Source organism: Eleutherodactylus coqui, chromosome 3 (assembly GCF_035609145.1).
Source record: "Eleutherodactylus coqui strain aEleCoq1 chromosome 3, aEleCoq1.hap1, whole genome shotgun sequence".
In the NCBI taxonomy this organism is placed as follows: Eukaryota; Metazoa; Chordata; class Amphibia; order Anura; family Eleutherodactylidae; genus Eleutherodactylus; species Eleutherodactylus coqui.
In genome coordinates, this window is record NC_089839.1 from 45628152 (window position 1) to 45643816 (window position 15665).

At 44.2% G+C, this 15665-nt stretch overlaps 1 protein-coding gene across 1 annotated transcript in view; it reads left to right on the forward strand.

The window, feature by feature from the left end:
* The window catches only part of SRBD1 (S1 RNA binding domain 1), a 212677-nt gene that overhangs the window by 7099 nt on the left and 189913 nt on the right, over positions 1 to 15665 (forward strand). The window contains exons 2-8 of the mRNA XM_066595552.1: positions 1725 to 1798; positions 3202 to 3340; positions 4333 to 4437; positions 7207 to 7551; positions 9765 to 9931; positions 13607 to 13724; positions 13810 to 13948. Of these exons, the coding sequence (XP_066451649.1) occupies positions 1725 to 1798; positions 3202 to 3340; positions 4333 to 4437; positions 7207 to 7551; positions 9765 to 9931; positions 13607 to 13724; positions 13810 to 13948 (1087 nt within the window). The remainder of the gene's footprint in view (positions 1 to 1724; positions 1799 to 3201; positions 3341 to 4332; positions 4438 to 7206; positions 7552 to 9764; positions 9932 to 13606; positions 13725 to 13809; positions 13949 to 15665) is intronic.

Sequence of the window (15665 nt, forward strand, 5' to 3'; positions counted from 1 at the left end):
CACAACCAACTACCGACCAATCTCGAACCTTCCCTTCATCTCCAAACTACTAAAACACCTGGTTTATTCCTGCCGCACACGCTTTCTCTCTGATAACTCTCTTTTTGACCCCCTTCAGTCCGTCTTCTGCCCCATACACTCCATCGAGACCGCCCTCACAAAAGTGTCAAACAGCCTGATGACGGCGAAGTCCAGGGGCGACTACTCCCTACTAATCCTCCTCGACCTCTCCGCTGTTTTTGACACTTGATCATGACCTCTTCCTTTCTATGCTTTGCTCTATCAACCTAAAGGACACTACTCTCTCCTGGTTTTCCTCCTACCTCTGTGACCGCTCTTTCAGCGTCTCCTTCACTAGCTCTATCTCCTCTCCACTTCCTCTTGCTGCTTGGGTCCTCCAGGGCTTGGTCCTCAGTCCCCTCCTCTTCTCTATCTGCACAACCCCAATCGGACAATCCATCCGCAAATTCGGCCTACAATACCACCTCTATGCTGACGACACCCAACTATACACCTCCTCTCGTGAGATCTCTGCACTCTTCCTCAAAAACATCACCGACTGTCTTTCTGCTGTCCCTAACACCATGTCCTCCCTTTTTCTCAAACTTAACCTCTCTAAAACTGACCTCCTTGTCTTTCTGCCTTTCAAACGACCTCCCCCCAACATCTCCATTCCAGTGTCTGGCATCCTTCATCCCCCACATCCAATCCCTGGCCAGAACATGCCAGCTGCATCTCAGAAATCTTACTAAAATCCGTCCATTTCTCACCGTGGACATGCTAAAGAAACTCGTTCTTGCCTTCATCCACTCCCGACTCAACTACTGTAACTCGTTGCTCATTGACCTTCCCTGCACCAGACTCTCCCCTCTCTAATCCATACTAAATGTGACAGCTAGACTCATCTTCCTATTCAGCCACTTCTCAGACGCCTGTGCACTATGCAAGTCGCTTCACTGCCTGCCCATTCACTACAGAACTCAATTCAAACTCATCACCCTCACCCACAAACCTCTCCATGGCGCCGCACCACCGTACATCGCTTCCCTCCTGTTCGTACACCACCCAGCCTGCACACTCTGATCAGCCAACACATTCAGATTAAACACCTCTCTAATTTGAACCTCACATGCTTGCCTCCAGGACCTCTCTAGAGCTGCACCAGTCCTCTTGAACGCACTTCCCCAAAACATCTGGACAATCCCTGACGCATGAAACTTCAGACGCGCCTTAAAAACGCACCTCTTCAGGGAGGCATAACAAATCTCCTTATCCAATCTCATATCTATCTATGTCATATCTATCCATCTATGGAAATAGAGCAGCTGTGACAGCATACATAGTGCAGTTAAAATATTATCTTTATTCCTCCAGAGTCCGCATACAACGTTTCAACTCGAAAGAGTCTTTTTCAATTGTATACTTGAAAAAGACTCCTTCAAGTCGAAATGTTGTATGTCATGTCTGTCTATCTATCTATGTCATGTCTGTCTATCTATCTATGTCTGTCTGTCTATCTATCTATGTCATGTCTGTCTATCTATCTATGTCATGTCTGTCTATCTATCTATGTCATGTCTGTCTATCTATCTATGTCTGTCTGTCTATCTATGTCATGTCTGTCTGTCTATCTATGTCATGTCTGTCTGTCTATCTATGTCATGTCTGTCTGTCTATATATGTCATATCTATCTCACACTTATTCTTTCTGATCTGTCTCTTAGATGTCTAGGTTACCCCGGAAGGCAAGGACAACCACCGTGGCCCCTAAGCAGGAGCTGTCCTTTCTGAGTGGGATGTGAGTATGGGATTGAGAAGACATTCATATGAAGCAGCCGCTCCCCCTGATAACTGTAATGTATACTGTACATGCTTATAGCCGGACTCCCAAGATTGACATTTCTCATGTATCCATAGCACAGGGGATAACAGTCTTCTCAGTGGTGTCTCACCGTGGCGGGTGGCGTCCCGGGTCCCCTTCTTCTACTTACTGTGGGTTCGCTGCACTCACCCGCAGTGATATGGATATTATATGGTGGTCGAGCACGCACGGTGCCATTCCATTTATTTCAATGGCGCTGATGGAAATGGCCGAGTACGAGCTCTCAACCAGCTCCAGCGAAGAGGAATGGAGCGGCATCGTTCATGTTTGACCTCCGCTCCATTCATTCTCCTCACTGAGACCACAGTGAGGAGCAGGGAGGGATCTGGGACACCCGCTCTCAGGATCGGTGGAGGTCTCAGAGGTGAAACTCTCCTCAATTAGACATTTATCACCAATCTGCAGAATAAATGATGAAAGTCATTCTTGGGAGTACCCCAATTGGCTTGCTATATAATCAGTAGCTGCTTGTTACGGGCAGTATATATGTAAAAAGGACTTTTTGGCCTCATTCACGCAACCTGTTTCGTGTGTTATGTCTTTTTAAGTACCGTATATTCCGGCGTATAAGGCGACTGGGCGTATAAGACGAACCCCCAACTGTTGCCTTATATGCCAGGAATACGGTTAAAAAAAAAAAAAGAGGCAGTACTCACCTCCCCCCGGCATGCTGCAGCTCTGCTGCAGGCTGTCGCTCCCTCCTCGTCCCCGACAGAGCATTGCTTTCTGGATGCGGGGCTTGAAATCCATTTATCTATTTTTTTTACCATTTATCCCCCCATGACGTCATATAAGACCTCTTATAGCTAGGACATCCATTGGAACCTCAGTTGCAAGGGAAAACATCCCCTCTATAGTGACAGTAGTCAGTAACAAAGCTGATCTGGGTCTGCTTGGACCCTGCAGCTCTGCCGTAGCAGGGGACACCCGGTGGTCTTGTGATCGCCAGGTCGAATAGCGGAAGCAACATTTCTGCTTTCTCTCAGCACTGCATAGTGCTCATTAAGCTCTGTGTAGCCTGTAAAGGAGAAGGCTGAAGTGGTTAGAAATCGCTTTTGCCTTCTCCTCTGGGTCCTTGACTGTGACTTACATTCGAGGAACCAACCGGCTCCTGCTAGATTGCAGGAGCTTTAATCCCACGTCGTATTTTTATCAGCGGCTGGGATTAAAGCCCAGGACCAGGGGCCATAAATTTACTGTGCTTGGTCCTTAAGGGTTTAGGTGTAGCAGAAATCATAATCAGCCTATTCTAACTGTGAAGATGTTTTTACTCCTTCTTTTATGAACGGCGCTGTAATAATCTGTACTGTTTTTATTAGGTCAGATTCAGAAGAAGAATCTAAAGATGAGGATGATTGGATGCCAGAGAAAAAAGCCTCTAAAATAAAATCCACCAAGGCAGCTGGAAGGAAAACCGTAGCAAAACCGAGATCTGTCGCTGTCCCCAAACCAAGAAAGGTGGGTGCTATAAGTGGTGGGTTTCCCCGCAGGTTGAAATAACTTTAAAGTGTATCACATTCCGTACTGATTAATGTTATAATTAGAGATGAGCGAGCGTACTTGGCCACGCCCCTTTTTCGCCCGAGCACCACGATTTTCGAGTACTTCTGTACTCGGGCGAAAAGATTCGGGGGGCGCCGTGGGTGAGTGGGGGGTTGCAGCGGGGAGTGGGGGGGAGAGGGAGAGAGAGAGGGCTCCCCCCTGTTCCCCGCTGCTACCCCCCGCGCCGCCACGCCTCCCCCCGCCCTCCGGCGCCCCCCGAATCTTTTCACCTGAGTACTGAAGTACTCGAAAATCGCAGTGCTCGATCAAGTAATTACTCGAAACGAGTATACTCGCTCATCTCTAGTTATAATACATCTTCATAGCGGCGTGAACTCCTTATACAGAGCCCAAATCTGCTTTACTTTACACAGCCATACTGCTAAATTATGACATTCTGGCTGCTTATAGCCGCCTTTATGGGGAGCTTACTGACATGGATTCATACTGCTCCCATTGAACTCAATAGTAGGTCTGACTGCAGTAAGCTCCACCTAGTGGTGGCTGCAGGCAAAATTTATAGAGAAGTCATGTATTGACATGTAATTAGGTTGTGGGTTGATATCGATGCGAGATCTGGCTGTGTGTGACCAATTCGGGGAAATTCTTGGTCAAAGATATTTATGGTATATCCATTTTGCAGTTCAGCTCTACTACTACGTTAAGAGGAGGGTCAGCCGGAAAGGAGCTGTTGTACATGTGCACGGCTCTCTTTGTTGTATGGGACTTATAGAAATGGCTTTTCCAGCTTCTCCTTCTCTTACTGTTTACTGCTGATGACGTCTTCTCTACCTATCTGACTTTTATGGAATTTTTGTTTGGAAGGTCCTTTAAATTATATCTTATCCGTGTAACAACTTTTAACAAATCTCTCTTTTATTTTATTTTTTTGTTTTAATTGCCTTTAGGTCGCAGCAAAAAAAGCAACGAAAGCATCCAAAGCTGTTCAAGATGCTGAACAAACCACTCAGGATGATGAAGTTGCCATGTCGCAGCCTTCAAGGAGCCAAGAGGTATATTTCTGCTATTTAAAAGGTTCTCCAGAAATAACTATTGATGATCAATCCTCAGGCGTAGGTCAACAATCATCGGGGTCCACTGCTTGGGATCCCCACCAATCAGCTGATTGAAAAGGCCGTTGTGCTGTGGTGAGTACCACATCCGCTTCTCAGTCATGTGATGTCCCGTTCATTGGTTACATGGCTTGAGAGCAGCTCAGTTCCTTTCACTTGAACTGCAGTACCAGGCACAGGCACTATACAATGTACGGTGCTGTGCCTGGTATGGACTAAAGTGACAGAGAGGTGCTTACCTGAGTGTTGCTGTGTCTTCAGTCAGCTGATTGGTGCGGATTCCAAATGGTGGACCTCCACTGATCAACTAGCGATACCTATCCTGAGGACAGGTCATCAATAGTGTAGTCCTAGAAAACCCTTTTAATGTTATTGGCCACAACGTTCATCTGTTGTTCAGGGGGACATCATCCTTCTGGTAATGTAGGGGGTGGGTCATTCCATGTCAACGGGCCTAATTTGGGAGAGGGTCCCTGCTTGACCACCTTCAATTTTGCTGAAATTCTTGATCTAAGCTAACTCACTGAAACTTGGTTCACTTGGTCAACTTTTTGTGTAGAATTTGAACATTTTCCAGGCAGGGCTCCCTAAGCGTTGGTTTGGGGCTAATAAGGCCCAAAGTGGCTGCTAAATCTAGTCGCGACAAAATTGTCCACAAGTTTTTAGGAACCTATAACTCATTAACAAATAGCTTAACCCCTTAAGGGCACGGCCTATTTTGTCGTTGCGGGCGCAACGATTTTTTGGGTATTTTTCAAAGTCAATAATTTTTTTATTTTTCTGTCGAATCGGCCATATGAGCGCTAGTTTCTTTCGCGGCAAACTGTAGTTTTTATTGGTGCCATTTTTGGGTGCATAAGACTATATTATAAAACGTTTATTCATTTTTTTATGATAGACAGGAGAGAAAAGACATAAATTCTGCCATTGTTTTTGGTGAGTTTTTTTTATCCAGTGTTAATTATGCTGCATAAATGAGACAATTCTTTTTTTTTTTTTTTTTTTTTTTTTTGTGGGTTGGTACGATTATAATGATACCAAAATTCATCTTTTTTTTTTTTTTTTTTTTTAAGGTTTTTTCAGGTTTATATTTTTCCATTGACGTAGCTCTGTGAGTGCTTGTTTTTTGCTTAACGAGCAGTAGTTTTTATGTGTACTAATTTGGGGTACATACAGCTTTTTTTATCACTTTTTTATAGCTTTTTTTGGGGAGGCAAAATAAAAAAATAAGCATTTTGCCTCAGTTATTTAGGTTTTATTTTACATACGCTTTTTGCCGTGCGGGTTAGCACAAAAAAGGCCTTTTTTTTTTTTTACACTATTTGTATCCCTATAGGGAACCTGATCCATGGCAATTATGATCGCTATTATAAAGCATTGCAGAACTTTTGTCTTGCAATGCCTTATCGTTGTTATAGTGACCATAGGCACTGGCAATGCAGGATGCCTGTTGCCATGGCAACCCGTTGGACTCTCCGTGATTACATCGCAAGAGTCTGATGGTGTCACAGAAGGAGTGCGCACAAAATCGTGCTCCCACGTAGGTGCACAAACACGTGTAAATGCAGGTCTGTGCAAGCAATGGGCTGCCGGCAACCCCTGCAGTGGTTATAAAAAGGTTATCTAGGACTTAGATATCAATAACCTATCCTTAGGATAGGTGAACAGTATCAGATCAGTGCAGGCCCAATTCCTAGTACACTAGCCCACCTGCTGTGTGATGGGACCATGGCATTCGGTGAAGGCTACAGACCTGCGATGGCGTCCTGTTCATCAGTCACATGGCCCGATTACAGTTTTAGTCCAGTTCAAGTGAAAGGCAATGAGTTGCAATACCAAGTATCGCTGCTATGTAATGTACAGCACTGTGCCCGGGTATACAGGGAATAGGATGTCATAGTTTGAGGAGGAGGCTGCATAACGGGCACAAAAAGTTAAAAAATTAATTATTTTTTTTTTAAATTATAGTTCCTTATTTTTTAAATTGGTATTTTTACACTTAAATAAAGTTCAGGACTGGGTTTCAGACATTTTCAGACATTTTGTATAGTCTCGGATTACAGGATGCATATGGTGACCGTTTAGGTTGGCGGTGGGTAATTTTCCTTTTTTATACATATATTTGTATTCCTTATTTTTCTTTCTTTTTTTTCCATTATTATTATAACTAATTTTTGTTTTAACATCTGTGTCCCCCATGACGTCATGTAAGACCTCTGGGGACATTCACACTGTCTTTTTAAATTTGCAGTTTTCCAATGTAATTGGGGCATCCGTAGGAGCAGCATCCATAGAAATGGGGTAAAACAAACAGTTGTCACTCGAAGGGCTGGTCTGGGTCTGTTGAAGCCCAGCAGCTCTGCCATGCCAGGGGGCACTGCCGTTTCCTCTATTCTCTGCATAGCACTCATTTAGCGCTATGTAGCCAACACAAGAGAAAGCAGAAGCAGTTATAAAACGCTTCTGTCTTCTCCTCCAGGTCCTCGGCTGCCTCTGACAGCTGAACACCCAACCTGCTCCTGCTAAATTGCAGGAGAAAGAGCTGTAATCCTGCGCCATATTTTTACTATGGCTCGAGATTAAAGCCCAGGACCAAGCGCCGTATATTTATAGCGTTCGGTCCTGAGATATACTTGGGATATGAGAGACAGCAGAAGTCTTGCACAAATTCTTAAAAAATAATTTTCGTATTTTTATTATTTCTTACAGACAATATCCTTTGATCCAGCCCTAAAAAAGGAAAAGACGCCAAAATTAAATCCAAAAAGCCCAACCAAGCAGAAGGCCAATCTGAAGCTGCTTCCAGTGAAGACGGAACGGAGGAGCGTTGGCATTGAAGATTTCCCCTCTACTAGCAGCCTGGACAAGGGAGTAAAAGTGAAAGATGAGTTTCCTACCAAGATGGAAGAAGAAGAGCCGGAGGACGACTTTACATTTGGTGGTCCACCGGTTAAGAAGATGAAAATATCTTCCGATCCGGCTGGGAAAGTAGTAAAGTATAAGGGCAAAAGTTCTGGCTCTGACGGCGATGACATGAACTGGAACGTGGTGGAGGTAAGAACAGGTCGGCTGCATGGGTTCTACTAGGGTGACCTTGTAGTTCTCCAGTTGTTGCGGAACTACAACTCCCAGCTTAATCATCTTGGTTGTCATGATGTTTATCATTTCACGGTGAAACAATGAGAGCGCTGCATGCTGCAATATTTTTTTCCGGCATTTATGACCGATTCTTTAACAGAGACTTCTAACAGTGCCTCCAGCACAGCTGTGAACCTTGCCTGGGCTAGGATTAGAAAAAACATAGTTACTTCCTTCCAAAGACATCGCTACCCGTGTGCATAGGCTGTTTCAGGTATTACAGCTGCGCTCCATTCCTATGAATGGAGCTGATCTGTAACTTGACAAACAGCCTTCTGACAGTTAGGCCTCATGTCCACGGAGAAAATCAGGCCCGCTACGGATTCTCCATGGAGAATCCGTAGCGGGTCCCTCCTGCCCGCCTACATGAGGGCTGAAAATAAGAATAAACTTACCCGCAGCGAACCGGGCAGATCTTCTCTTTTTCGCGGCCGGATCTTCTTTCCTTGGCCGACGGATGTGCTCGGCACGCCGGCAGCGTGCCGCGCGCATGCGCCGGGCCGAAGAAAGAAGATCCGGCCGGGAAGAAGAGACTATCTGCCCGGTTCGCTGCGGGTAAGTTTATTCTTATTTTAGGTCTCCCGCGGATCCGGACGGCTTCCATAGGCTTCAATAGAAGCCTGTGGGAGCCGTCCACGCGGGAGACCCGCACCTAAATAGAGCATGTCCATTTTTTTTCATGCTCCATATTTTTTTTTTATTCACTTTTATTGACCATCCGCGGGTATTTATCTACCCGCGGGTGGTCAATGCATCCCTATGGGGTGCGGATCCGCGGGCGGGAGAAGAGTTAAAATCTGCTGCGGATTTTTCCCCGTGGACATGAGGCCTTATAGCGCTGTTTTTTGCAGGAAGGAAGTCTTTTTTTTTTTTTTCTTCTAATCCTGGACAACCCCTTTAAGTGTTGCAAGTGGAGATAAGCAAGCATACTGGCTAGTGACAAATACTCGAGCGAGTATTTTCCTTTTCGAGTACCTGCCTGCTTGTGAGAAAAGATTCTGGTGCCGGCGGGGGCGAGCGCTGTGTTGCGGGAGTGAGCAGGAGGGAACGCGGAGGGGGAGAGATCGGCACCCGAATCTTTTCTCACAGGCGGGCAGGTACTCAAAAAGGACAATACTCGCTTGAGTATTTGTCCTTGGTGAGTATGCTCGTTCATCTCTAGTTGCAAGTATTTATTAAAAAATGGGCTTTAAAAAAACATGGATGCCTTTTCTGTAGTGTCCTATTGCCATAGACTTGCATTGTTAAAAAAATGGATCCATTGGGATCCTGATGGATAGAAGTTGGTCATCAATAGTTGATTGTCAGGCATCCACCACTCGGGATCAGCTGTTCACTGTGCCCGCTATCATTGCAGACGGCTCTGTCCATCGTCCTGCAGCCCATGTTGGTATTGAAGGTACGGCTTCTATTGAATTTAATGCATTATCACACTGGGATGCAGAGATGTCTGCTTTGAGCTCTATCCGCAACTACAACTGATCGTTGGGAATCGCTAGCGAAGAACCTCCACCAATCAACTATTGATGACCTTTCTTGAGGATAAGTCATTAGTTCACAAGGTTCTGGATAACCCCTTTAACCATGATCGAAGCCCCATTGGAAACCTATGGATCCATGAAAGGATCATTTTAAAAAGAATAGAAGCTTTCATCAGGATAGCCAAATGTGATGTGAACTGGCCCTTACAGCCTGCATTATAATTCAGAGCTGCACTCACAATTCTGCTGGTCTCAAAGCTGAAATGTCCCAGCATTCCATGTTTGTCCAGTCTTTGCACCAGGGCCTGTATAATAATCTGATGTAGTAACTGTCCTACTGTATTATGGAAGCGGTTGCACGTATTCCACAGCACTTTGTGGCATCTGCCTTAAAATTATTTCCATTTACAATCAGTAGAATTATGAATACAGCTCTGGGACCATTTTAATGATAGCTAATGCAGTATATTTACAGATGTACTCCTCGTTTTGCCTGGACCATATCTGTATGTAAAATGTTTTCATAGTTTATGAAAATCTTCATAACACTACAGAAGTCTCCATGATGGCGGCTCTGGATCACGTGTTACCTATCTAAGAGGAAGGCTGATTATAATATTTCTTCCTCCTGACTTCTTCTTCCATCAGGTGTTATCAGAGCGAACGAGCGTTGAGCCTTGGGTGTGCTCCAATCTCATCCAGCTCTTCCAGGATGAGAACACCATCCCCTTCATCGCGCGTTACCGGAAGGAACTGATTAACAATCTTGATGCCGATGCCTTGAGGGAAGTACAACAGAGCTTGGCAGAACTACGGTGAGAACATAGCATGTGGACTGTAAGGAGTTTTCACAGTTAAAGCAGATCTGTCACCATACTGTGCTCCTCTATTTACTGGCTGCATATTATACAGACAGACCGGCTGTAGTATAAAGCGAAATGACACACGACATATACCAGCATTTTGTTAAGATGGCCTAAGGCCTCCCTCACACAGGGCGTTTTATACAGCGTTTAGTACTGCCTTTTCAGCCCAGCGCTAAACGCTGTACAACACTCCCATTCATTTCAATGGGGCTGCTCACACAGGGCTGAAAACGCAGCGCCTTCCAACGCTGCACTTTGACAGCGATGCATGTTCTATTTTGGGGCATTTTCAGCCCTGCGTCGCCCATTAAAATGAATTGGCAGCGGTTTTAGCACTGCTGAAAACGCGGCAACACTTGGTGCGTTAACCGCTCGCCGATTTTCGGGGTGAGGGCTTGCAATAGAAGCCCTACCCCGAAAATCAGTCCCAGTTAGATAGAGGAAAAAAAAGAAAGTAATACTCACCTAGCCGCTGCAGTCCGGGCCGCGGCCGCTGGTCTCTGCCGCTGATCTGAGCTTCCCCTGCATTCACAAGTCTATTGCCATAGGCCAGGTTTGAGAACCCCGCCTCCGGCAATAGAGTGCTGTGATTGGTTATCGGCACGCTCGATGCCCAATCACAGCCCTTCATTGACTGTCTCAGCCAATCAGCGCCGGCAAGCTTTGATTGCACTGACAACCAATCACAGCACTCTATTGCTGGAGGCGGGGTTCTCAAACCTGGCCTCCGGCAATAGACTTGGGAGTGCCGAGGAAGCCCGGATCAGCGGCAGAGACCAGCGGCCGCGACCTGGACTGCAGCGGCTAGGTGAGTATTACTTTTTTTTTTCTTTTCAGCATTCTTGGCTGCGTTTTCAGCCAAGCTGAAAACGCAGCCAAAATGCTGGCATAAAGTATGCCAGCGCTGCTGAAAAACGCTGCGTTTCTGCAAACGCCCTGTGTGAGGGAGGCCTAACACGGAATACAGAAGAGTCATAGTCCATTACAGTCCCTCCTTCTCGTTCTCGCCTTACCATTAACTGATCGCAGCTCTGTGTATTCCTATGGACTTGGCGGCCAACAGTGACGAGCGGGGAGCACTCTCCTCGTTTAGTTTTTCTGTACTGTTTGGGCTAATGAAACAGTGAATCTGTCTATAATATACAGCTCTTAATATTCCAGTGCAAGATCTTTTTTAACCCCTTAAGGACCAGGCTATTTTGTACCTTAATGACCAGACACTTTTTAGGGGTTTTCCCCATAGGGCAGTAAAGCTACCACATCTTTTTTTCCTTCAGCTACCAAAATTATTCTTGCTGCATTTTTTTTTAGATCTTTTTCACTGACTTCTTTTACCATTAGCTTTTTTTACCCCCAATAGGGAAAAAAACCCAAAATTATTATTTTTTCTTTAACATTTATAGTTATTTTTTTAAAATTAGTATTTTTATGCTAAAATAAAGTATGGGAATGGGTTCCTCATTTTGTTTCGGACGTTTTGATATATAGTATGTATGGTTTTGAATACAGGGCGCATACAGTGACAGTTTTGGTTGGCGTCCGGTTTGGGTTATTTTCTTTTTTATGTATAGATTTTTATTTTATTCTGTAATTTTGTTTTACTTATTCATCTACTATTTTTTTTTACCTTCTATATTCCACATGAAGCCAATAAGACAATGTCGTTACAATAGTCACTGGCAGAGCTGATCAGGGTCTGCTAGGACCCTGCAGCTCTGCTGTAACAGGGGATTCTGGTGGTCACATGACCGTTGGCTTGCATAGTGGAATAAACACTTTCACTTTTTAGTATATTGGGCTTTTTCTTGTGGGACCTCCTAAAGGGCAAGTATACCGCAATAAACCACCAACTATCCAGGAATTGTAAAGGAACATCACACAGGAGATGTTACCGTGTTTCCCCGAAAATAAGACAGTGTCTTATATTCATTTTTGTTCAAAAAGGTTTAACTTTTTTACATGTATAGCTGCCTGGACAATATTTAAATTGACTTTTTTAATTAACTGTTAGCAGGGCTTAATTTTGGAGTAGGGCTTATATTTCAAGCATCCTCAAAAAGCCTGAAAAATCATTTTGCATCCTCAAAAATTCTGGAATTTCATGCTATGTCTTATTTTCAGGGTATGCCTTATTTTCAGGGAAATGGGGTATGTATGGAGCAGGGTTCAAGCGTGCTTGAGTGCAAATGGACATTATGAGGGGGTTCCTGATTCACAATGAGTAAGGTTTGACCAATTTTTATTAACCCCTTACATTTACGTCCTGCAGCATCGGGGTATGCATCAAGAGCGATCGCAGGCTGATCTCTCTTCATACAATGCGCCTGCTACCTGTTTCTTACAGCGGACACCCAGCGGCAACAACTTCGATAAGCCGCACGGCTCATCTGAGCTGTGTTAATAAGCGCTGCGGAATAAGTTGGCGCTATACAAATAAAGATTATTATTATTAATCCTTTAAATGCCACTGTCAATTATGACAACGGCATTTAAATCCCCCAATCGATGTTTGGGGGTCTGACAGGACCCCCCCCCCCCCCCCCCATTCCTTTGTGGGTTTTATGGCAGCCAGGGGCCTTCTGAAAGGCCCCAGAGCTGTTTTGGCAGAATACCTATCATGCCATGCCCGTGGGGTGGCTTGATAGAATGCCTGCCTGATTGCAGTATGATGTAATGCTGTGGCATTATATGATACTGCAGGAGCGATCAAAATCACACTAGTTGTTGTCCCCTCTGGGGTCAAAAAATAAAGTAAAAATAAGAACAATAAAGTTTTACTAATTATTAAAAAAAAAAAAGTAAAAAAGTTGGGAAAAAAACCTTTTTGCTGTATTTATAATAAAAGAATTTAAATAATAAAATAGAAATACATATTTGGTAAAAGTCTGATATCTCAAAGTAACTCATTTACCCCGCGTGATGAACGTCGTCAGAAATAAAGAACGGCAGAAATGGGCTTTTTTGATCACCCTGTCTCCAAGAAAAAATGCAATAAAAAGTCGTATGTGTTCCACAATGGTACCAACGGAAACTACAGGACGTCCCACAAAAAATGAGCCCTCGAACAACTACATCGACGGACAAATAAAAAAGTTATTGCGCTCAGAAAATGGCAGCAAAAAAATAATTAAAAATAATTAAATATCTTTGAAAAAAATAAAAGTAGTACTGCAAAAAAAAAAATATATATATATATATATGTTTCGTATCTTCGTAATCGCACCGAAAGATGGCGGAATTTTTTTTTTTTCTCCTTCATTTTACTCCACTTAGAATTTTTTAAACGTTTTTCAGTACATTATATGGCACCATTGAAAAATACAACTCATCCTGCAAACAACAAGCGCTCATACAGCGACGTCGATGGATAAATAAAGGGGTTAAAATGTGTTCTTGCTGATTCTTCCAGGCCTCCAGTAAGTGGGACACTCTGCGTAAACGAGAAAGCGGGGTCTGTAGAAACCGCACTTGTCCTGCCCAGCTTCTTCTCTAGCTTCTTCTTCCAGCATAGATAGGCAACAAAGGTTGAGTGCGGCGCTTCCAGCCAAGTGTCTTGTGTCTTTTATTATAAAGTAACTTTTACGTAAAACTAACTTCAGCGATTCTTTATGTCCCTTTAATCAGATCCGTTGCAAAAAAAGCTCATACTCTGGTCGAGAAACTGAAGAAAGAAGGCAAACTGAACTCCAGTTTACATACAGCCATGCTGAACTGCAGGTCCATGGATGAGATAGAGCATGTGGTGAGTATCCGCCCGTATACACACAGTATATAGATATGTGGACAGGACTGCAGATGGATGTAACTCTTCTTTCCTGTCTTCCTAGTACACGCCTTACAAAACTGGAAGCAAAGGCACCAAAGCACAGAGAGCCAGGCAGCTGGGACTGGAAGCTGCCGCCAGAGCCCTGATCGAGACCCCACAACAGCTAAACCTCTTTTCCTATATAAAGCATAAGACAGAAGGTATGCTGGAAGCGAGACCTCCCTTAAAGGGGTTGTGCCAAGGTTACAAGTTATCTCCTATCTATGGGATATGGCATAACTTGCTGATCGTGGGGGTCTCATTGCTCAGAGCCCCAAAGAACTTGAGAACAGGACTCCCGTGTACCTCTCTGCCCCCCGCAGTGATGTCAGAATGAATGGAGCCCTGGCTGAATGTGAGGGGTCAGCTCTCCATGCATTTCAATGGGGTTGAAGGAATTACCCGAGTGGGTGGCACTTGGTTATTTCCGCAGAAAGTGAAGGTGGGGATGCACTAGTGCCTTTGTGAGTCCAGCGCTCCATTCGGTCTCCTCACTGTGGGGGGTGCAGTAAGCCCACAGTGAGGAGGACGGAGGGCACAACCACCATTTGAGAGATCATAGTGGGTCTCAAAGGGATCGGTGATCCTACCAATCAATTTATAGAAGATAACTTGCGAATGTGGTACAACCCCCTTTAAATCACCGTTTTATCGGAATTTGCACTTCTAGATCATCATTATGAGTGGTGCAGACCATGCAGAAATAGGTTCTGATGACATCTGTGTCCATGTATAGTGGAAACCATGACAAAGTATCAAAATCCAACTGGCGCCTGACAGATCGCAGTGGGGTCTGTCAGGTTCTACTGAGGTGTCCATTATCCTACATAGTATGTTAGGTTGGAAAAAGACACGTTCAGCCTATTACCCCCAATGTTGATCCAGAAGAAGATTAAAAAACCCATTGAGGTAGAAGCCAATTTGCCTCATTTAAGGGGAAAAAAATTCCTTCCTGACTCCAATCTAGCAATCGGAATAATCCCCAGGTCACCGACCCTTCTGAAGGAATTCCGTCAAGTATAACCGAATCTGCGACCGCATTATAGGCCAATGGGGCCCATTTAGTGTTGATTGTTGACCTTCAATGAGGATAAGACAAGATGTTCCATCATGTGTTGTTGGTGTCCGTTGTCCAACAGAGTATGTCCCTGCGTCATGGTATCCTTTTATAACGAGCAGCGTAGGTTAGGAACATTTTGAGATAGAATATCCCAAAACCTGCAATTCCTCTGCTGCTGCGCGCCCCTGACAACTCTTCCTGCCTTTGCACATTCCTGGTAGAGCCCGATCATACAGACATAATGTGGATGTAAACCACCTTCCGTATCAATACTGGTAGCCTAAATGCTTTGTACAAGACCACTGCACAGACAGGTAGTGTTGTCATGGGGTACATATACGTGCAAGAAAAAGTAAGTGAACCCTTGGATTTCTGCATGGATTACTGGTATAGTATGGTCTGATGTTCTCTGAGTCACAATTATAGAAAAACACAATCTGACTAATAACACGCAAACAATTGTAGCGCCCATGTGTTTTATTAAGCACATTCAGTAACTCCACAGGGCAGGGAGAAAAAGTAAGTGAACCCTTAAATTTAATAGCCTGTAGATTCCCATTTAGTAGCAATCACCGTACCAAATATTCATGTTAAAGACAAGAACAAGTTATGAGCGCTATTATTTGTGGTAAATATTAAAACAACCACCAGGAAATATGGTACTTCCATTTAATGCAGTGTAATACCACTAGGGGGCAGTGTTATACCATTAAACTACTGAAGTCCTAAATCTTGTAGTTGCAAACGCTATCAGTCAGCTCTCTCAGATATAGCTTGGTTTTACACTATTATTTCTCCTCAATTATGCAGAATAGCTG